The sequence below is a fragment of the Mesoplodon bidens genome, assembly GCF_964165515.1.
Source record: "Mesoplodon bidens genome assembly, chromosome: 1".
In the NCBI taxonomy this organism is placed as follows: Eukaryota; Metazoa; Chordata; class Mammalia; order Artiodactyla; family Ziphiidae; genus Mesoplodon; species Mesoplodon bidens.
Window position 1 is genome coordinate 146,744,553 of NC_138176.1, and position 22,175 is coordinate 146,766,727.

Genomic DNA, 22,175 nt, shown 5'->3' on the forward strand with positions numbered 1-22,175 from the left:
ATAAAGTATTTAATTTTTTTAAGTCTACAGGTACACACAGTAACATAAATGTATAGAAAAAAGTGTAGAAACACACTAAACCGATAATATTTGTATGGTAGTTTTCTTACCTGTACTGTGTAAGTTCTTATATGGAAGATATATATGTAATTACTATGATAATTTGGGATATACTGGGGGAAGGAAAAATGAAAACCAGTTTAGGCTCATCTCTTATCAGCAGAAAAATTTTATTCCTTTTAAGGACAAACCACATCCAAGGCCTTAGCTTACAGACAGAAACCAAAGTAGCCATTAAAGCATTAGATACTGAGGTATAAGACATACAGTGAGGGGAATGCTTAGCCATCAGAGGGTGACACCAAACTTGCTCGATGGAGCTCTGCTAGTGCGTGGGCGAAGTTGCGGTAAGTGCGTATCTGCGGAACCGAAGGAGAACAGCTGTGCTCTACAAGTACTGAAGCATTTAGACCACATAGGTAGGGATATACTTTCACGATGAAGGAAAGGGGGGAGAAAGCGAAGTGCCCCACCACGAGGCATTAGGCTGCCTTGCAGAGGGCCACGGCGGAGAAGCGGACCTCCCCTTGCTCACGCTCAGTGAATTCTCTGCAGACCTTGGCGGCGTCCTGAGAAGGAGGAATGTCACGAATTAAGGTCTAAACAGCAGAAGCTCAAAATGAAAGCTTCAAGGGGAAAGTATCAGTAAGGTCTATTACCTGACCCACTTTAAACCTCCCAATAAACTTGAAAACCAGGGCTTAAGAGGAAAAAAAATCAGGTGATGGGAAAGAAGGACCCATGTCACAAACCCAGCTTCAGAAGCTTTGATTCCTTTATTCTTTCTACCAAATGCTCTGGTGCTTCTGCCACCTCGTGCCTGGTTTTGACAAGAAAACTATACTCTTGGTGCTCTTTCCCTCAAATCCAGAGATAAAAAATTGATTTCTCTTCCATAAGGAAAAAGTTCTAACTCGGAAATTCCCAGAGTAAAGACAGACTTATTTCAAGTAAACATTTTACAAAACAGGCTTGAAGTTTAAATACCTGGTATTCCAAGTACAGATAAGTGATGGACTCCTACATATTTAGGGAATGACATGTGTTACTAATTCTAAGCCCTAGATTACAAAGATTGGGAATAGAAAACTGACCCCAATGTTACTTGAGAAATTCTGGGGTTTAAATGCCTTGTGATCAGAATATCAGTCACTGTTCAATTTGTAAAAAGTCCAGTGGAAAGAAAGCCCCACCAACGTTAAATACGAGACCTTCAAGAGGACAGTGGATATGCTATGACAGAGAACAGTCACGGAACATCAGCTCCCAAGGCCTAAAAAACACCAACCTGATAATGAGTTCTGGCCCTGAAAAAAGCATCAACCCCACCCGGGTTTTGTTTCTGCTTTGAAACCACTTAGAAAAACTGAAGAGGATCTAGAGTAATATCTACATTTTATTCTATCAGAATTTTTAATATATTGATATCCCAGACCTGCCTTCCCCAAAGCCACTTTCCTTTAGGACCCATGCTGTTGATTAATGTTAAGGATGTGCCTGTAACAACAGCCATCTCCTATATAGACGAGAGGCAGTGACCTAACTCACTCAAGTTTAGGATACTTGGGTTGTTTATGGATTTTCTCACCAATTTAACAAGTTAATTCGGGGTATAGTTTAGACAACCTAAAACATCTCTAGGCACCCGATGGCAGGGTCTGAGGAAGGGGCGGCAGGCGCCATGTCAGGCCGCAAAGGTGGCAAGAAGAAGCCCCTGAAGCAGCCCAAGAAGCCAGCCAAGGAGATGGACGAGGAAGATAAGGCATTCAAGCAGAAGCAGGAGGAGGAGCAAAAGAAACTTGAGGAGCTAAAAGCGAAGGCCACGGGGAAAGGCCCCCTGGCCACAGGTGCAATTAAGAAATCTGGCAAAAAGTAAGCTGTTCCTTGTGCCTGAGGCAATGATGATCCTTAGTTCCATTCCTGTTTAAACATCTGGATTCCCTGCCACAACATCTGTTGCCACCTATAGCTAGAATGAAGTGTTGTCTTGGAACCTATTGTACATTTAATAAACTTTTGTAAAAAAAAAAAATCTCTAACCATATAGAACCAGCCTTACTTAGGATAAGAATTTCCACTAATTAAGATGCTATTTTCTAGTCAATTAATTTAAAATGAGATTCTGTGGGTTTTTTTTTTTAAACAAAAAAAGTTTTACCTTCCCCACACCTCATAAATTCTACTCACGTAAGTTTTAAGTATCCTATGCAGAGCACGTTTTATGGTACAGGCATACCTCATTTTATTGCACTTCACTTTATTGTGCTTTGCAGATACTCCATTTTTATTTTTTGGCAAATTGAAGGTTTGTGGCAATCCTGCACGGAGCAAGTCTATGGGCATCACTTTTCCAGCAGCACTGGCTCACTTCATGTCTCTGGGTCACATTTTGGTAATTCTCATAATGTTCCAAACTTTTCATTATTATCATATTTGTTATGGTGATCTGTGATCAGTGATCTTTGATGCTACTACTGCAAAAAGACTGACTCACTGAACACTCAGATGATGGTTAGCATTGTTTTAACAATATTTTAAATTAAGGTATGTACATTGGTTTTTTATACATAATGCTATTGCACACTTAACAGACTACAGTATAGTGTAAACATAACTTTTATATGCAGTAGGAAGCAAAAAAACTCAAAACTCCTCTTTATTGTGATATTTGTTTTACTGCAGTGGTCTGGAACTGAACCCACAATGTGAGGTGTGCCTGTATTAGGGTAGTGTTTGATAGGAGTTGGTAGTACCTAGGAAGCTTTATTAGATGGACCAGAATCTTTCCTCCAGACAGGTCATAACCAGAAATTCTGCCCCTGTTCTTAATTCTCTCCCGTTAAGTGAATCCTGACTCTCATGCAAATCCCCATTCTGTTTCTCTAGGTCTAGTTCTCATTCCATATCACTCTTCTCATTTACCCCTAGTATATCCAAGAATTAGCTCTGACTGATCTCAGGTGTATAGGACAGCAGGCTAGAGAAAGTGACTGTCCCTCCTAGGACTGCATAATTTAGTCCACTAGTACCTTGAGGTCATCAGGTCTGTGATGTTCCAAACACAGGTCTACTATAAAGGTAGTATTGTACAGTGGCTAAGAGCACAGACTCTAGAGACAGACTGTCTAGATTTGAACCATGATTCTGTAGTTTGCCATTGACCTTGGGCATCACTTACCTCTGCACCTCTGCTTCCTCATCTGTAAAATGTAAGTAATACTAACTACCTCAGAGCATCATTAAAAGGAGTCCATAGAGGTTAACTAACTTAGAACAGCATCTAGCATGGAGTCAGCAAACTGCAGTCTGTGGGCCAAATCCAACCTGCTACCTGTTTTTGTTAATGAAGTTTTAGTGGAACACAGCCATACATTCATTCAGACACTGCCTATGGGGCTGCTTTGGAACTGTCACAGCAGAAATGAATACCTGCAACAGAGCCCATATGCTACACAAAACCTAAAATATTTCCTGGCTCTTCACAGAAGAAGTTTGCCAACCCCCGGTCTACACACAAGAAGCACGCAAAAAAGTTTAGCTGTTATTATGACAAATGAAGTAATTATACCTTAACGTCCTTTTTAATTTTATCACAAGCCATTTTCCTTTCTAACAGCAAACTGACTAAACTCTAGAGATTCATTTTTAGAGGGAAGAGGACTAGTCTACCAACTCGTGTTCAGAATTAAGAGATTTCTGCCGTCACTTTTACCAGGACGGTTACCCTGGATCGTAAAGTTCTGGTCAGGCATGTTTTGAATTTGCTTCCTTTGACTTGTTAACAGTGGACCGACCGTGTGGGAAGAAAACCATCACAGAGTTAACTGCCTAACCAGAATCCACAGTCAGAGAGGGACTACAAGACTGACCCAAATCCAGCAGTCAGAGAGGGACTAGGAAAGGCTTGGGTTGCTGTTCCATGAGTCTGAGTCACTGGCTATGATGTAATCTGACAAGAGGACAAGAGTCACCTTAATCCCACAAGGAAATAAACAATGGCTTTCAGGCTAAATCAAACTGTGGGCTAAAGAAAGCACGCGATACAGATTAGGCAGGGCTGCTCTAAAGGATGCTGTTTAAAACTATTTGCTATAAAATAAAGCAGACAGACTTACTGAGATGATCTTTAAGCCCTAAAGACTGCTCTTATTCCAGATTGATGCGGCCTGTACTGAAAAAGGTTTGCACTTTAGGGCATCCCTGGTAGCACAGTGGTTGAGTCCACCTGCTGATGCCAAGGGACGCGGGTTCGTGTCCCGGTCCGGGAAGATCCCACATGCCGCGGAGCGGCTGGGCCCGTGAGCCATGGCCACTGAGCCTGCGCATATGGAGCCTGTGCTCCGCAACGGGTGAGGCCACAGTAGTGAGAGGCCAAAAAAAAAAAGGTTTGCACTTTAGAGTAGACAAAACTGGCTAAAGAAATATGGGCCCTAGTGGAAATGGATTCCAAAGACTACCTGCAGCAGTGAGCCCTCTGAACTGGTGCCATGGTTCACCGGAAAAGGCATCCGTCCATCTGTAACGAAAAAGCCAGGCATGTCAATTTTCTCTGCACGTTTTCTGTCTACTGTGCTTGTCCAGCTTAAAGGCAGGTTTTAGATTCTTCCAAATACCACTGCCACTCCCACAAAGGTTAGGCTGGTTATGAAGCAATAGGCTGGAAATGAGGTTCAAGTGTTCCTAGATATCCACCCCAGGCAATTCTCATCTAAGCACCAAGACCACAAGACCACACAAGGCCAAACTAGCTACCCTACTAGGAGGGCTTGTGCCCATCTCTTGGGAAGGACCACAAAGCAAAAGTCAGAAGCAGTCTATGAGGTACAGGGAAGGTGGAGGGAAGAAAAAGGATCCTTGAGATTTCATTTGCCCCTCAATGACTGCTGAGCGGCCCCAAGTTTTCTTTGCCCTTGCTTGTCATAGGTAGTATCTCGGCTTGAGATGACACAGCTGCAAGTCTTTCTCCATTAATACAAAGGAGATGACTCTTCTTAATACAGAGATGGACATGTCTGAATTCTTTTTACACAAACCAGGTTGTGTTTAGGCATTTACCTCCTTCCAAAAGTATTCCTTGCCTGGAAAGGATGGCGGTGGAGACCTTATACTGGTGATGCTAATAGTGGAAGGTGGAAAGAGAAAATCTGAACGTGTATACTTTGAACTGGCTGATCAGTTCTCTTTACTGGTTTGTGACTAAAGCCATTCATCCCGCAGGCCAGGTTCCTGAGCGAGGTGCTCTGGGCATGATAAAGGTTAAGTGCCCCCTTGAGAATACCTCAGTGTTCTGGCTTCATAAATGGATATACTAAGTGCTGCCATAAAGTCACACACCAGTACTGTAAGAGGAATTATGTCTGAGAGAATGCACGCATCTATATTAGATTCCAAAACTGGAGTGAAACGTACCAAGTTCATAGAGGTGGCCATCCACGTTGTTAAACAGAATAAAATGAAAGTTCACTTTGTCATCTACCTGCAGAAAGTCAATATATTTTTTCAAAAACGAGTACTTTTTATTGTATTATAAACTGCATTTAAAAATTAAGATACAAATGACATAACATCATGTAAGTTTAAGGTCTACAACCTGTTGATTTGATACACATATTTTGCAATATGATTATTTTATAAGCAGAACTTAATTTGTTAAAAATAAATTCTCTAAGTAGAATATGCTTGAACCAACCTGCCTACGTATTATTTTAAATGATTATAGCTAATATTTATTTCTTATATACTAGGTACTATTCTAAGACCATTAAAGTAGATATACTGTAACTCTCAGAACTCTAAGACTTGCTTTTTACTGAGGAGGAAATTAAGGCTTAGGGAGGATAAGTACTTCACCCAAGGTCATGACTAGAATGTGACAGAGTCAACTGCAGTTATACAGACACTATCACTGACTTAAATCTCATCAACAGTTGACTTGAAGGCTGTGTTCAGATTAATGGTACATTTAAGTCATCTAGAAACTTTTAGTCCTTGTTGGTCCAGCTTGCTCGCCAACAGACTGTGAGAAGAGTATGTGAAATGTTCAGTTATTAAGAGGGGCGCTACTCACTCTATTAGACCCATTTGGATCTATATAAAACACTACCAGCCTGAATTTACTCAAGACTGTGTCAACTGCCAATTAGATATTTTGAAGAGCCATTTCTATGAACAGGTCTGGTCAAGGCATTATTCTGGTAGAATTTTCTGGCATTCATCAGCCTTGGGTGGAAACATGTGCTGTGTTCCAGTAAGAGGTTCTTGCACATATTTCTGGGGAAACATGGGTGACACCTGGACAGCTTGGCTCTAACTTGTATTTACCCGACATTGGCCTTCCTGTGCCACAGCATCATGGGCTGCCTGGATGGCCTGCAGAAAACAGAATAGTTAGCATGAAAACCTCCAGAGTTACTGAAAATCGATGCTCTAGAAGTTCTCTTCCTACCTCATTCTTTTCAAAGCATTTTGCTCTGTCTTCAGGGGACAACTTCTCTGTTTCAGAAAGAAACTGTTTCAGAACTGACCCATCCTCTTTAAAAAAAAAAAGAGGCATATGTTAGTACCGATATAATGCAAATGGCTGCACATTTATTGCTGACTTAAGCCACTGCATAGTCTGTCACGTGTGGCAACCTGACTTTTTACCATGGCCTCTGAGGATGTGGATGAGCGGTGCCTCTTCCCCAGCCTCTTTTTCCAACCACTCCCCTCTCACTGCATTCAAGCCAGAGAACTCTCAGTTCCTCCAGCATGCCAAGCTCTTCCTCACATCCTCCCTGTCCCCCGACCCCTCCCCACCTTCCATCTCACCCTCACGTCTCAGATCTCCTACCACCTCTGTTACAGCACTGATCCAGTGGTAACATGTATTTGTGAGACTTTCAATGCCATAAAGGCAGAAACTGTCTTGTCTATTGCTCTTATCTACAGCACTTAGCAATGCACAATTAATGTTTATTGCATACATGATGTAACAATAACATTCTAATCTATCAATATCAACAGTTCTCAAACCAAGACTTTTATTTCAGGGTAGAAAATGCAATCTTAGTAATATGGTTATCCAGAGAGACATCAACCTACAGATCTTAAATAGAAATACAAAGACCCTAACAGTCTGGTCTAGAGACAGCTAACTAGCTGATGGTTGGCATAAGCATTTTGCCATTGCTCAGTGTGGATGAGTCTAGGATGCAAGAGCAACTTGTATTTCAAAAGACCTCAATTTGAACTTTCAGCTCTAAACTTAAACAAATTTGTTAAATGGGGACCATTTAAAATTTGGAAATTATAGGAATCCTCTCAACTTTATGAGGGCTGTGACTCAGATTAAGCCGATGGTACCGTCATGACCATGTTTATGGAAGAGTTACAGTATCTGTGACCTCAGGAACACAGTATTCTAAAAGAAATTATACTAACTACAGAAGAAATAAAAAGGATCAAACTATGACTTTTTAATGACTCACTCAAGTCAATATTTGAAAAAGCAACTTCTAGAATATCTGGACCTTTGTGGCCAGACAAGCCTTTTTTTTTTTTTTTTAAATTTCAGAAGTATACCAGGAGTAGAATCTTGGCCACAATTCCCTTGTTTAAATTAAAAAAAAAAAAAAAAAAGTATTTGACCTGCTACAAGCAACAGCATGGACTGTTAGTTGAACTTATTCAATTCTCAGCCACCCCCATCCATTGTCTAAATCAGGAGTTGGCAGACTACTGCCACCTAATAAAGTTTTATTGGAACACAGCCACATCCACTGCTCTACATCTTGTCTATGGCTGCTCTTGCACTACAAGGGCAGAGATTATATGGCCCTCAAGGCCTAAAAGATTTACTCTCTGGCCTTTTAAGAAAGTTTGCTGACCCCTGGCCAAAATCATACACAATGCCGTGTATTTTAACATATTTCAATGCTGTTACTTGCGCTTCTGACAACTTAAGGGCTGAGACTCATCTCTTCTCTATCCTCCATGGCATCCACTGGAGACGAGCTAAAATTCCTGACCAAGCTTTGTTCACAGATGGATCTCTCAAGGTGCCAGCCTGCAGCTATGCCTCCCTGCAGGACCTCGTGCTGTGTCCTGCTGCTTTAGGCTGTTTTGGTTCTCCTGTTGCTTATGAGACACAGCACCATTAAAGAAAGGTCCTGAAGGTTGGCGTTTTATGCCTTAACAGCATCTCTAATTCTTTAGAATTGTCAAGACTAGCAGGAGGATCTGCACATGAAGAACCCAGGTGGAGAGGCAAGTACAAAACGGCACTGTCACCCGCCCCGCCTCTCCAGGCGGAGGAAACCACACTATGTTTCTTGGATGCGCTTCCCTTCCTCAAAAGGGAGGAACGATGAGAATTCACCCACTGATTCTATCTGCATAAGCAGATTTTCAAAAAATTTAAGGCAATGGCTTTGCCCAACAGAGGCTTGCGGGTGTTGGAAGGAAGCATTACAGTTAATTAAAGGTCAACCAGAGGATGACTGGCCTCAAAACCCACTCACCGAACTCCAGTTTGTCCTGATTATTGGCCACTGCATGAATGAGTCCGATGGTTCCACAGGAGTTGCCAATGGTCTGCTTCATGAAGTACACCTTAGGACTTACTTCTTGTCCCTTCAGCTCTTCAATCTGTTTTTTCCTGAAGTTCTCATGCTTTGAGTGCAAAAAAACATTTTTACATCTCAAAATGAAAATGCAAAGAACAGACAGCAACACAGTAAGTTCTAGCACCTAAATGGAAACAGAAGTGGGATATGTGACCAGGAGCCTTTGTTCTAGGTGCTGGCTGGCGCCCAGAGAATGGCCCGTCTGCCACCCAGGCCCACGTCAGCCCGTGGGGTTCTGAGAGGTTCTGACACTCCACCCTGATGCTGCAGTGCAGTAGCGGCCTTGGATATTGCCCAAGCCTTTGTCTAGACACCACTGCAACCTTTTAGCTTGAAATGGATGGCGTGCTGAAGTCAGAAAAACAGACAAGTTCGTTATTTTCTTCCTTTAACACTAACGACTTTTACACAGGCATTCCAATCAAGCGCTGGTCAGTTGAATGCCCAAGAACACCAGCTAGTTTATACCTCACTATTCTTTGAAGTTCTACTTCTATTCTGCCCAAATACATGTCTCTTCAAAAACAAAACAATACAAAACTTAACTAAAGAAAGGAGCAATTTAAAGAAATTAACTATTCCCTCATCCTTTTTTAGGAAGGAAAGACAACTGGTCTGGGGTGCTGGACTGTGATTTCACAAAACTTTTTCATCCTACAAGAGGAAGATGTAACTCTTGTTTTCCTTGACAACTATACAATTTGAGGAGACTAGTGTCCTCAAAGCATTATCTCTTTGTACAGTAATATAGAGGGCTTGTCTGGCCCTTTCACTAACAAGTTCTAAAGACCTTAAAGGTATGACTGCTCAGTTAAAAGCAGAGTGCTGATGCTATAGAAACACTAATGTCTTACTACTGGTATAAACCGTATGGAACCCGAGAAGTAGATATATTTCTAATTCTAGCAGCCTTGCATTACTGTACACAGAACTGAAGTAAGCCATGTGTGTGGTACCATCAGAGGAATAAGCTCTCTTGTCCCACAAGATCAACTTAAACTCCAACTAGTAGAAGTTCTAGCATCATGTATCTACCTACTGGATCCTTGAATTGAGCTACTCATTGACTGTTCAGGATTTTCACTTTTCTAAAAAGGTTTAATTTTTTTGTAATGGGATAGCATCATCCTTTAGGGTTTTTTGAGCTCTTGCATGCAGACATTTCTGTAAATATCCCTTAAAATGTGTTAAAAGTAGTCCATTTAGGATTTCATAATATTCGTAGATAAAATTAGATGCTTTATAAATTAACATTAGCTTGTTTGGAAGTCAACCTATAAACCTCGACTTTTCTTGTAATTTGCTTCAGTATTTAGCCCAATAGGTGTTTTGTGCCACATAATAGGCATTCAGTAAAATCTGATAGAACTGGAGCGAAAAGACAAAGTATCGAGCTCTTTCAAACATAAAACATTCTACCCAGAATGTTCTACTAACCAAGATCTGCTTGATCCAGCAAAATGAGAGAAGTGGGCTTTTGCAAGACAAACACGCTGCACCACTGCCTCCCAAAGGCCTTGCCTTTGAGTGCTGCTGCTCTAAAACCTCCGAGTCATCATGGTTCCTCTAATAAGAAACCTCTGGGAGAGGCTCAAATGAGAGAGAAAGATTGCATTTGATTTGATCAATGGGGAAGCTAATTTGACTTGCAATTATTTGTGAACTCCATTTTCACCTAAGTAAAGGCTTTGGCAATAACAAACGTGTCAGTGGGACTATCCTAATAGCTTTAATAAGTGTTTTTAACCCACAATACTTAGCCCATTTACTAGGCGGAACACCTGGAACTTCCCATAGGGCTTAGTTTATGCTGAGGATGCTTCTAGAACACCCGGCATTAGGATGGTGCTTCAGTTTAGCTCACTCTGTTTGGACCAATGCCGTATACGCTAATGCCCCAAGTTTCACTAAAGCAAAATTCAACCACTCCTCAATCAGGGGTCGAGTGGCAGCAATACGATAGACAAAACCATGCTAATTAGTGGGATTCCACACATCCAAGACAACAATTACCCCAGCTACCTTTTTATATCTGATGCTCAGTCTTTGAGGTACATATATACTTGCACACTTGCAGGTGGAAGACCATCTAAAGGGAAATGAAAAAGCATTTCCAAGACTGGTCTAATGCCCACCTATTCACTTAACTACAAGGCCAGAGAGGAAAGAGGCTGAGAGGTAGAAGGGAGGTTCTCACACAGGAACCACACACAAATGATTAAGCTTTAGAAAAACACATTGGAGAAACTAAAATCCAAGTGTGTACGTTGTAGGGAGTGAAGGGTTGGGAAGAAACCCCTGAACCCACTGAAGACCCAGGCAGCAGAGGTGGAAAATTAAAGAACCTATTGTTTTCTTGTGGTTTAGGCAAGCCCATCCCCCACCATTTTACAGCAAGGTGGGAGTCTGAGAACCAAACAATAAAACGACACGTCACAGCCGTTAAAGGGGAACAACCAGCCAGCCATTCCTTGGCTCAAACTGCCAAAAAGCCTAGGCTCAAACTGCACTCATGAGTAGGGTGAACTGTCTTCCTGGATAACTGGGATGATGGAACTGAGATACTGCTTCTCCTCCAAATTCAAGGCAATACTGAATGGATGAACGACCAGGCAATAAACTCTGTTACAACAGCAGCCCAGTGAGTAGGTACCATGAAAGTGCGAGTTCCTCCCTCCACCCGCCACAAGGAAGGGGCAGTGTGCCAGCTCTGGGCGCCCAGGCCAGGACGGGAGGAGAGCCTGCACCGTCCTCAATGCCTCACTCTGGTCTAGGGGCAGCGCGCGCAGCGCCTGCGCACCCCGGGCCCCACGCCCTACCTGGGCCGTGAGAGGAAAGAGCAGCAGCAGCGCGCAGGCAGGCGCCGGCACCGAGCCCAGAGACTCCTCTTCCAGTCCCAGCACGTCCTCGAAGCGCCACTGGCCGGCGACCCCCAGCCGGGCCAGCACCTGCGGGGAAAAAACATGGCGGCCAGGCGCGGAGACAGGCAAGTGGCGGGCACCTACCGGGAGGCGGGGGAGGCGGGGCGGGCTCTGCATCCTCGCACCTCTCCCCGGGCCTGGGAGGAGCCCGGCCCCGCCCCCCCCCCGAGCCGAGCGCAATGACACAGCACAAAGCGCGGCCCACACGTGGCTCCCGCGACGCCCGGGCCTAGCAGCCTCCTCCATCCCACCTCTGACCGGTTTCGCAGTCACCGCAGCCCCCGAGGCAGGGGCAGAGGGAGGGCACCCCGGCCGCGCCCCAGCCCCGCCGCCTCCGGAGCGCGCAGGGCGCCGCTCGGTCCCCAAGAAACAGCCGGAGCCGGTGGGCGCCTCCGCCTCGGTGCTCCCGGGGGAGGGAGACAGAGGCAGCCCGAGACGTCACTCACTTTGTTCAGCATCTGAAAGGCAAATGCAAAGAAAAAAAATTCAAAGATAAAAGCAGTCATTGATACCGCTACCTGGTGAGGGCTGACCCTCGGCCCTTCGCTCCCCGAGTAACAGTGCACCTGATGCTCACCTCCGGGTTAATCTCCATCGGCTTCAGCTGCATCTTCGCGAACAACAGCAGGATGCACGGCCCAGAGAAGAGGAAAAACAGAGAACGGAGCCGCCCAGGCTGCAGCTATAAAGCACCGGCCTGACGCACTATGGGTGCCTGCGCAGGGGGAGCAGAGGCAAAACCAAGCGAGGAGAAACGGCAAATGGGCACGAACCCCCCCCTTGCGCAGCGCGGAGTGGTACGGCCAAGCCCCCAAACCTTGCAGTCTCACTTGCTGGTGAGATAATCTGGTGGTTGTGGAGATGGGTTTTGTTGGTGGGTGTTCCTTGACCGTGTGGAGCAGTCCTTTTTAATGGAGTCTGATTTTTTGCGAAGTCTCTGGAAACCCACACTTTCGACCATCCCAGTTACCTGAAAGCTTAGAGTCTCTGAAGCACTGAGAAAAAGCCCAAATTCAACAGGTATATATTTAACATGAATATAAATCTAGGAGCAGTTTGCATTTGACCTTAGATAATTCATCCTCCATGTTAAAGCAAACCAGCACCGAGGTTCGTTTTTAATTGACCGCCTAGAATAAAACATAGTCTGTAATATAGCACATATTGCATTAGTGATGCTGATGTAATGTGACTCCCAGGGAAGAATTGGTTGGTCTTGGGGAAGCGGTAGAGACCTGGGGGATGTGGCTGTAATACGACACACAGAGAAGGTAGGCTGTCGGAGACTTTAGGAAACATATCCAGGGAAAAACACAGGTATAATTTCAGGATGAGAGGCTGTAAAAGGAAACGCATTTTTTTCAGGGAATGGGAGGCTTTGAAAAATAAAACGTTAAGTTCACAATAGAATACTCCCAGTGAAGAAGAAAGGTAATGGCAACTTTAAAAACCACTGTTCTCTAATGATCTCAGGTGGGGTTTGGGTTTTTTTTCTACCAGCATATTCAAAAGATGGAAACAAATAGCATATGCCTAAGAATGAATAAAAAGTGGAACAGGGCTTCCCTGGTGGCGCAGTGGTTGAGAGTCCGCCTGCCGATGCAGGGGACACGGGTTCGTGCCCCTATCCCGGAAGATCCCACATGCCGCGGAGCGGCTGGGCCCGCGAGCCATGGCCGCGGAGCCTGTGTGTCCGGAGCCTGTGCTCCGCAACGGGAGAGGCCACAGCAGTGAGAGGCCCGCGTACAGCAAAAAAAAAAAAAAAAAAAAGTGGAACAAACTCTGTAAGAATAGTGCAGGAAAACAAAACCTCAGAATGAAGTGGGGCTTGCTGAATCCTAAGAAAAGAAGAAGGTTGGGTATTTTTTCACTTATGCTCAGAACAAGATAATGATGATGGTGAAAAAATAGACCTACTGTTTAGGGGATCCAAGGTTAAAAGATGACAGAGAGAAGGGAAGGGATCTGCTGTTTTTGAGTTATTATCTCTACTGTGGATCAGGTTTTTTGCATGTCATCTCACAACCCTTAGAGAAGCCAATGAAGAAACTCTTCGTAGTGCAGTTTTACAGCTCAGAATCCATGGCTTAGAGAGGTTAATTTGCTTTAAGGTCACAACTGAAAAGTAAAACTGAGAAGCAAACCCTCGTAAATTGGGCTCAAGGGGCCCATTCTCTATCCAAAATTCCACTACATTCCACTTCTATTTTCTTCCCATTTTTACTATCAGAAAAATGACCTTCACACGGAACATGAGAGAGGAAAAGACATTAGTAAGAAGAACTTAATGGATGAATTTTGTGGTATGTAAATTATGCTTCACTAAAGTTGTTTCTTTAAAAATAGAAGACTTGGGCTTCCCTGGCGGCGCAGTGGTTGAGAATATGCCTGCTAATGCAGGGGACACGGGTTCGAGCCCTGGTCTGGGAAGGTCCCACATGCCGCGGAGCAACTAGGCCCGTGAGCCACAAGTACTGAGCCTGCGCGTCTGGAGCTTGTGCTCCGCAACAAGAGAGGCCGCGATAGTGAGGCCTGCGCACCGCGATGAAGAGTGGCCCCGGCTTGCCGCAACTACAGAAAGCCCTCGCACAGAAACGAAGACCCAACACAGCCAAAAAATAAATTAATTAATTAAAAAAAAATCCAAAGCATTGCTCTCTGAAAAAAAAAAAAATAATAGAAGACTTGAAAGTCTTGACAAGTGAATAGTAGTACAAGAATACCTGGCTATGTTGAATGAGTTCTTGCCTTTAAGACTGAGACAAATTACATCCTAATTTACTTCATTTTTTCAACAAGTACCAATTAAGCACCTACTGTGTAACGGGGATACAAAGGTGAACAAAGTAACCTCTGTCATCGAGCTCTTATCAGTAATAAGAGTGGTGTGAGAGGGAGTAGAGTTCAGGAATGCTTAGCGTAGGGAATCGGGAGGGCTTCCCAAAGGAAGTGACATTTAATATAAGGCCTGAGGGACCTGTAGAAGTTAGCAGTTTACAGTTATTGCCAAAATAAATAGTAAAAGAAATAATGATAACATAATATTGTAAATCAACTATACTTCAATAAAATTTTTAAAAAAGAAGTAATGAGGGACTTCCCTGGTGGCACAGTGGTTAGGAATCCACCTGCCAATGTAGGGGACACAGGTTCCAGCCCTGGTCTGGGAAGATCCCACATGCCGCGGAGCAACTAAGCCCGTGCGCCACAACTACTGCGCCTGTACTCTAGAGCCCGTGAGACACAACTACTGAGCCCACATGCCACAACTACTGAAGCCCGCATGCCTAGAGCCCATGCTCGGCAACAAGAGAAGCCACCACAATGAGAAGCCTGCACACCGCAACGAAGAGTAGCCCCCGCTCGCCACGACTAGAGAAAGCCCGTGCGCAGCCACAAAGACCCAACGTGGCCAAAGATTGATTAATTAATTAATTAATTAATTAAAAAAGAAGTAATGATAACACTTTCTGAAATCTTCGTTAAAGGTAGTCACTCATTCACTCAACTAATATATATATATTGAGGGCCTACTATGTGCCAGGAAGCATCAGAGCGATGAATAAAACAGCTCCCTGCTTACAAGAGGATGCCAGAGACTAGACATGAACAAACTGTATCCTGATCTTTTTTTAAAAAAAAGAGGGGAGAGCCAGGGGAGAATGTATCACTGAAACTGTAGACCAGGAGATTTGATATCAATCATTAGCCAAATTCTAGGACTCATAAGTAGTGAATTCTTTGAAAAAATAGAATGCTTTGGGGCTTACTAGCTAGATGGACTGGGAGAACACTTCTCATTGTATTCTTTCTTCATGCTGCCTGGGTTGACATCAACTGATATTAAAATTGAGGTGGTTTTATAGCTTATTTAAGTTACTCTACCTTTAAAAAAGAAGTGCTGCTGAATGAAGTAATCTCAACCTGTAGCCACCCAACAATGGTTCTAATCCTGTCCTGTGCAGTTTTATTGGAGCAGAGAGAGAGAGGGAGAGAGCACATGCAAGCGAGAATAAGCAAACTAAATGGCAGAGTCATGAGATTCAGAAAAATGAGTTAAAAATAAAATGATGATATTTAATAGAGATTTTGGTGATAGTTGTACACCCCTATGAATATACCAAAAAACTTTAAATGGGTGAATGTTATCTTAGCAAAGGTGTTAAAAATTCTGTAGGGATATGTATGAAGCTCTTCACATCAATTATCATAGTACAGTTGGTCTTTATAGTCACTTTTTTCTTGATTCTGTGGTTGTAAACGTATGTAATAATGTGGAAAATATCAAGTGAAAAACAAGTCCACAACATTTTGTTTATAAACATTAAAAATGAATACACAAAGATCAGAAGGAAAACCATTTTTTTAAAAAATCAAATACGCAGGGTAAATATGGAGTAGACCTGTTAGAGGTGGAAAAACAAAATCAGTGAGTGGATAAGTTGTCCTTCATAAATAAAGTTGCCATTTCTGATTCACCAGTAATAGGATTTTTATCATAAGTGGCTTTTTTGTTTTGTTTTGTTTTTTAGCAATAAGATTTGGGATTGACCCTTTAGAAACCAACTTTTTTTTGATTCTGATAATTAATAAGACAGATATATTCAAACATCCTTGGTAGAACAGTCCTACAGTATATGGGAGTCAATCCTGAAGGCTCAGCCCACAAAGTTTGTTCTCCAGCACTCCCAGTGGTTTTGTAAGCACCTAATTCCCTGTATTAAATTCCATTCTACTTAAAATGCCTAAAGTAGTTTTGGACTCCTGCATTGCTATACTGCAGGCATACCAGTAGAAGTACATGAGATGATTTCAGGTGAATCACAAACATGTAATAGTTATTTGTTTTAATGCACATCATAAAAGCTGTGTGTTCTTGTACGTGTGTATAATTAGAACAAGTTTGTGATTTCACAGCTGTTAAATCTTTGGGCAAATCTAACATATATACTAAGCAAATAGTATTATTGGTCTATAAGGATACTGCAAAAAAAAAAGGAGTCATTCATAAATCTCAAAGATAGGAAAACTCTAATGACAAAAGACTGTTACTAGTTGAAGGGGGAGAGTATACAGTGTCTTTGTGAAGACAGGCAACGCAAGCACTGAAGCAGTGCTCCCCAAATATTTTGAGAAGTGGGTATTTCTGCCTGAAATCAGAAGTTACCCAAGGAGGGAGATGAGGAAGGAAAGAGCACTAGCCTTTTTTGTTATACAAAGGACATTGTATTTGTCATCCCCATTGAATCCTCAGACCAATCCTCTGATATTCATACTTCTACCTTGATTTTGCGGGTAAGTAAACTCAGTAAACTGAGGCCTCAGAGAGACTGTTTAAATTGCTAATGTTACACAGCTACTAAGTATATGAGTCTGGGTTTCAACCCAAGTTTATTTGATTCAAAAACTTGTGCATGTTCAACTGTCCTGCCTACTTCCATCTAAGGGCCAGCCTTACAGCCTTAGTCATAGTAAGTCATAATAAGATGAAGATCAACCACTGAGAAAAAGGCACTTAAAATGACTTCCCCAGTGTCCAGGGCCAGAGCAAGTCACCCAACTCTGATAAGCGTGGCTCACTTTGAGTTCTGAGAGTCTAGTTTGAATTTATAATTAGCACATAAATTATTGACAGACAGAGTACTTCCTCAACATTTAGAAAAATTACTTGGCAATTCCTCTGTCAATAATGTTTCCCCAGAAGCAAGGTTCTGACATCCAGATATTTTAAAGTTAAAAATAACACAATAAAAAATTTCAGGGCCTCCCTGGTGGCGCAGTGGTTGAGAGTCCGCCTGCCGATGCAGGGGATACGGGTTCGTGCCCCGGTCTGGGAGGATCCCATATGCCGCGGAGCGGCTGGGCCCGTGAGCCATGGCCGCTGGGCCTGCGCATCCGGAGCCTGTGCTCCGCAACGGGAGAGGCCACAACAGTGAGAGGCCCGCATACCGCAAAAAGAAAAAAAAAAAAAGAAAAAAAGGAAAAAAAAAAAAAAAAAATTTCATATAATGCCGAGAAATTACCGCACTTAGTTCCCATGGTAAAGTCAATTTTCATCCTGTTTCCTAAAAGCGGTTCATTAACTGGGTATCCACAAATATGTCGGAAGGAAGAAAGAGAAATGTGAGAGAGGAGAGTGCATGTCCTCATTGAATTATACCTTACTTCATATAGTCATGTATTTATTCAACACATATTTTTGAGCACCTACTATGTGTCAGACACTCTACTATGCTTACCTGGGTTGGGGGTGAGGTTAGCAGATGACAGCTATAAGGCATAGACCATGTTTTCTGGGCTTTTAAATGTCGTCAATTTTAAGATAAATGATCAATTTAAGAGCTTCTTTTGTAGGGGGAAGGGGCAGATCCTGAGCATCAAATGTATTTATCAGTTGTAAGGCATCTCTCTTTTCAAAAATGTTTAAACGTGAAAAACAGGTGCATCTTAGACACAAGGAAACACTGGTTCTGTTTTTTATCAAGCTCTTCACAATCAACTTGTGTTCAGGACAGCTAGCAGCATGCACTGTCCACAGTGAAAAAGAAATGCCTTATGTTTCTAAGGTATAGAGAAAGGGCTTGAGGACATAGGAGAAATATGACACAGCTGGCAACTGGTAGCAGATAATGAGAGGTGTTCTCAGGACAGGTGAAATAGAGATCCTGCCCTAGTGTCCCTCAGTTACTATTTCTTGTGGAGCTGTGAAATTGGAAATCAGAGGGCTTTGGTGGACCCAGATCAGCCATCCAAAATGTGAACACAGGCAGTTTAATTAACTTCTTTACATCCCAGTTTCCTCAACAGTAAAATGAGTGTTACAGGAACACTACAATTTCTCCCAATTCTAGCATCCCAAGGACCTTGAGCAGCAGAAAATAAAAGATATATAGACCAAATCATATAAAAATTTGGGTTAAGTCTACTTTCATCTCTAATTCCTTAATTTTAGCCATTAGCCCTGTTTGATGTGACTAGGATATAATAAACAAGGTTTATCAGTTAAAATTGGTTTCTGAAGTGTGCTTCTGAGCTGTTTGTTACATATATCCTTTTACCAGGAGATTAGTATATGAGGAATATGATAAGCAGAAAAAATTTAAATCTGTAAATATACCAGGAAATGTCTTCTCGAGAACACTGCTGAGTTCTAAGACCTAACCAAGCATTTTTTCAGGATCCTTTGAGTAAATAGATCAATTTATAGATGTCTAGTGTCTTGGTCTTACCTGGACATTTAGCTTCAGTGGCCTAAGAACATGAAGCAATTAAAAAAAAAAACCCAACCCATACATAAATTCACTACTCTAAGGAATTTACCTTTTCATTTCTCCACATATTCCTTCTAGTACTTGGCCATCTGTATAGCAAACCCTGTTGCTATCGACATTTATTATCCTCTTCCTTCTAACTTGGCTGCCCACTGTTCCAGTCCCAACTCCATACTGCTTTCTTAGACCCCAGCTCAAGTCTATTTTCTTTTGGGGGATCGTTGAGGGCAAGGAGGAGGAAGGGAGGTTGTCACTGGAGAACTCCTTTGCTTCTTGTGAGACAGACAGTATTTCAAACAGTGTGTCCTATGCACTGTATTAGTAGACCTTCCATGGAAGAGCCCCTTAGAGCACTAGGTCAGCCATAATGCCAGAAGCAGATACCCTGTTTTTTTCTTTTTTCTTTTATATTGGAGTATAGTTGATATACAATGTTGTGTTAGTTTCCGGTATACAGCAAAGTGATTCAGTTATACATACAAATATATCTATTCTTTTTCAGATTCTTTTCCCATTTAGGTTATTATAGAATATTGAGTAGAGTTCCCTGTGCTATACAGTAAGTCCTTGTTGATTATTTATTTTATATATAGTACTGTGTATATGTTAATACCAAACTCCTAATTTATACCTCCTCCAACCTTTCCCCTTTGGTAACCATAAGTTTGTTTTCTAAGTCTGTGAGTCTGTTTTTGTTTTGTAAATTAGTTCATTTGTATCATTTTTTTATACTCCACATATAAATGGTATCATATGATATTTGTCTTTCTCTATCTGACTTACTTCACTTAGTATGATAATCTCTAGGTCCATCCATGTTGCTGCAAATGGCATTATTTCATTCTTTTTTTTTTTTTTTTTTTTTTTTTTTTTATGGTACGTGGGCCTCTCACTGTTGTGGCCTTTCCCGTTGCGGAGCACAGGCTCCGAAAGCGCAGACTCAGCGGCCATGGCTCACAGGCCTAACCGCTCCGCGGCATGTGGGATCTTCCCAGACCAGGGCTCGAACCCGTGTCCCCTGCATCGGCAGGCAGACTCTCAACCACTGCGCCACCAGGGAAGCCCTATTTCATTCTTTTTATGGCTGAGTAATATTCCATTGTATATATATACCACATCTTCTTTATCCATTCATCTGTCAATGGATGTTTAGGTTGCTTCCATGTCTTGGCTATTGTAAATAGTGCTGCTATGAACATTGGGGTGTATGTATCTTTCCAAAGTATGGTTTTCTCCAGATATATGCCCAGCACTGGGATTGCTAGATCATATGGTAGCTCTATTTATAGGTTTTTTAAAAAAATATTCTATTTATTTATTTATTTGGCTGTGTTGGGTCTTAGTTGCTGCATGTGGGATCTTTCATTGTAGCGCGCAGGCTCTTCCTTGCAGCATGCAGCCTTCTCTAGTTGCAGCACGTGGGCTCTCCAGTTGTGGCACACGGGCTCCAGAGCACATGGGCTCAGTAGTTGTAGCGCACAGGCTCTCTAGTTGCAGCACACAGGCTTAGTTGCCCCACCGCATGTGGTATCTTAGTTCCCCAACCAGGGATCGAACCCACGTCCCCTGCATTGGAAGGCAGATTCTTAACCACTGGACCACCAGGGAAGTCCCCAAGCTCTGTTTATAGTTTTTTAAGGAACCTCCATACTGTTCTCCATAGTGGCTGCACCAGTTTATATTCCCACCAGCAGTGTAGGAGGGTTCCCTTTTTTCTACACCCTCTCCAGCATTTATTGTTTGTAGCCTTTTTGATGATAGCTATTCTGACTGGTGTGAGGTGATACCTCATTGTAGCTTTGATTTGCATTTCTCTAATAATTAGTAATGTTGAGCAGCTTTTCATGTACTATTTGGCCATCTGTATGTCTTTTTTGTAGAAATGTCTGTTTAGATCTTCTGCCCATTTTTTGATTGGATTGTTTGTTTTCTGATATTGAGCTATATGAGCTGTTTGTATATTTTGGAGATTAATCCCTTGTCGGTCAGATCATTAGCAAATATTTTCTCCCAGTCTATGGGTTGTCTTTTCGTTTTGTGGATGGTTTCCTTTGCTGTGCAAAACCTTTTAAGTTTAATTAGGTCCCATTTGTTTGTTTTTGTTTTTATTTTCATTACTCTAGGAGGTGGATCCAAAAAGATAATTGCTGCGATTTATGTCAAAAAGTGTTCTACCCGTGTTTTCCTCTAAGAGTTTTATAGTATCTGGTCTTACATTTAGGTCTTTAATCCATTTTGAGTTTATACCCTGTTTGTTTCTTTTTATCAGCTACCAAACTTTCACCAGCAGCCCACTACTCCTTAAAAACTGCCCTTGTGAAAACTGACCAGAACAGAGCCTTATGCCTATCTCAGTAAGAGGACCTCAAACATTTAAGCAGAGTGGGAAGTACATTGTATCTCAGAAAGGACAAATTAAAGAAACACAACGTATCCCTAAAAGGAAAAATAAAAAGAAATCCATGCTTAGATATAAGTAGTGAAACTGCAGAACACCAAGAACAAAGAAAGATTTTAGAATCAGCCACAAAGAAAGCATAAATGAAAATGACATCAGTCTCCTCAATAGCAACCAAGGAAGCCAGGAGACAATGGAATCATACCTCCAATGTGCTGAGAGAAAATAACTGTCATCCTTGAATTTCGTATTCAGCAAAACTATCTTTCAAAAACAAAGGTGAAAAAAATTTACATATAAACATAAGCTGAGTTTACTACTTAGAGAGTTGTACAAAAGTAACTTCTAAAAGATGTAATTAAAGAAGAAAAAATGATCCAGTCGTTGGTCTGAGAAAAGGGATTAAAATAATATTCAGTGGAAACATATATGTAAATCCAAATAAATAGAATAGTGCTAAAATACGATTTTGCATAATAATATATATGATGTGAGGAAGTGCAAGGAAAGTGAATGTATTCACAGGTTCTTTATTGTTCTGGCAGAGGTTAAGAAATTATTTAACTTTAGGCTTTGTTAAGTTGTCTCAAGGGCAATTGAGAAAGAAAAGAAAAAAACATATAAATCCAAACAATTAGAGCTAAATAGGAGAAGGGAAGAAACACAATCAAACCCCCCCAAAAGGCAAGATAAGAGGAAAAAAAGCATAGAAAATCCAGGACAAATAGGAATAATAAGGTAAGAGAGAAAAGTAGAAAAAAGTCCAAATTTTAAAATCATATTAAATGTAAATGGACTAAACTTACGTTTTATCAAATTAGATTCTTTAAATCTAGATGCGTGCTATTTTTAAGAGACATGCCTAAGGCATAAGGATATGGCAAAATCAAAAGTAAAAGGAAGGGGAAACGTTTTCCAG

At 42.0% G+C, this 22,175-nt stretch overlaps 2 protein-coding genes across 3 annotated transcripts; one reads left to right on the forward strand and one right to left on the reverse strand.

Annotated features, from left to right (window-relative positions):
• Positions 1 to 211: 211 nt before the first annotated feature.
• UCHL1 (ubiquitin C-terminal hydrolase L1) lies at positions 212 to 12,229 on the reverse strand (the record flags this gene model as incomplete). 2 transcript variants are annotated; one of them, XM_081242764.1, is made up of 9 exons in its annotated part: positions 212 to 629; positions 4,518 to 4,576; positions 5,470 to 5,536; positions 6,382 to 6,429; positions 6,506 to 6,591; positions 8,562 to 8,712; positions 11,486 to 11,614; positions 12,034 to 12,045; positions 12,165 to 12,229. In XM_081242764.1, the coding sequence occupies 9 exons, from the start codon at positions 12,195 to 12,197 to the stop codon at positions 543 to 545; spliced, it is 672 nt and encodes a 223-aa protein (XP_081098890.1). In that variant the 3' UTR covers positions 212 to 542. The 2 variants fall into 2 exon arrangements, with proteins under 2 accessions (XP_081098890.1, XP_081098889.1); XM_081242763.1 differs by lacking the exons at positions 12,034 to 12,045; positions 12,165 to 12,229 and having other exon boundaries at positions 11,486 to 11,704.
• LOC308619823 (translation machinery-associated protein 7-like) lies at positions 1,719 to 2,219 on the forward strand. The gene has a single exon (XM_081239022.1). The coding sequence runs from the start codon at positions 1,742 to 1,744 to the stop codon at positions 1,934 to 1,936; it is 195 nt and encodes a 64-aa protein (XP_081095148.1). The 5' UTR covers positions 1,719 to 1,741; the 3' UTR covers positions 1,937 to 2,219.
• Positions 12,230 to 22,175: the final 9,946 nt, after the last annotated feature.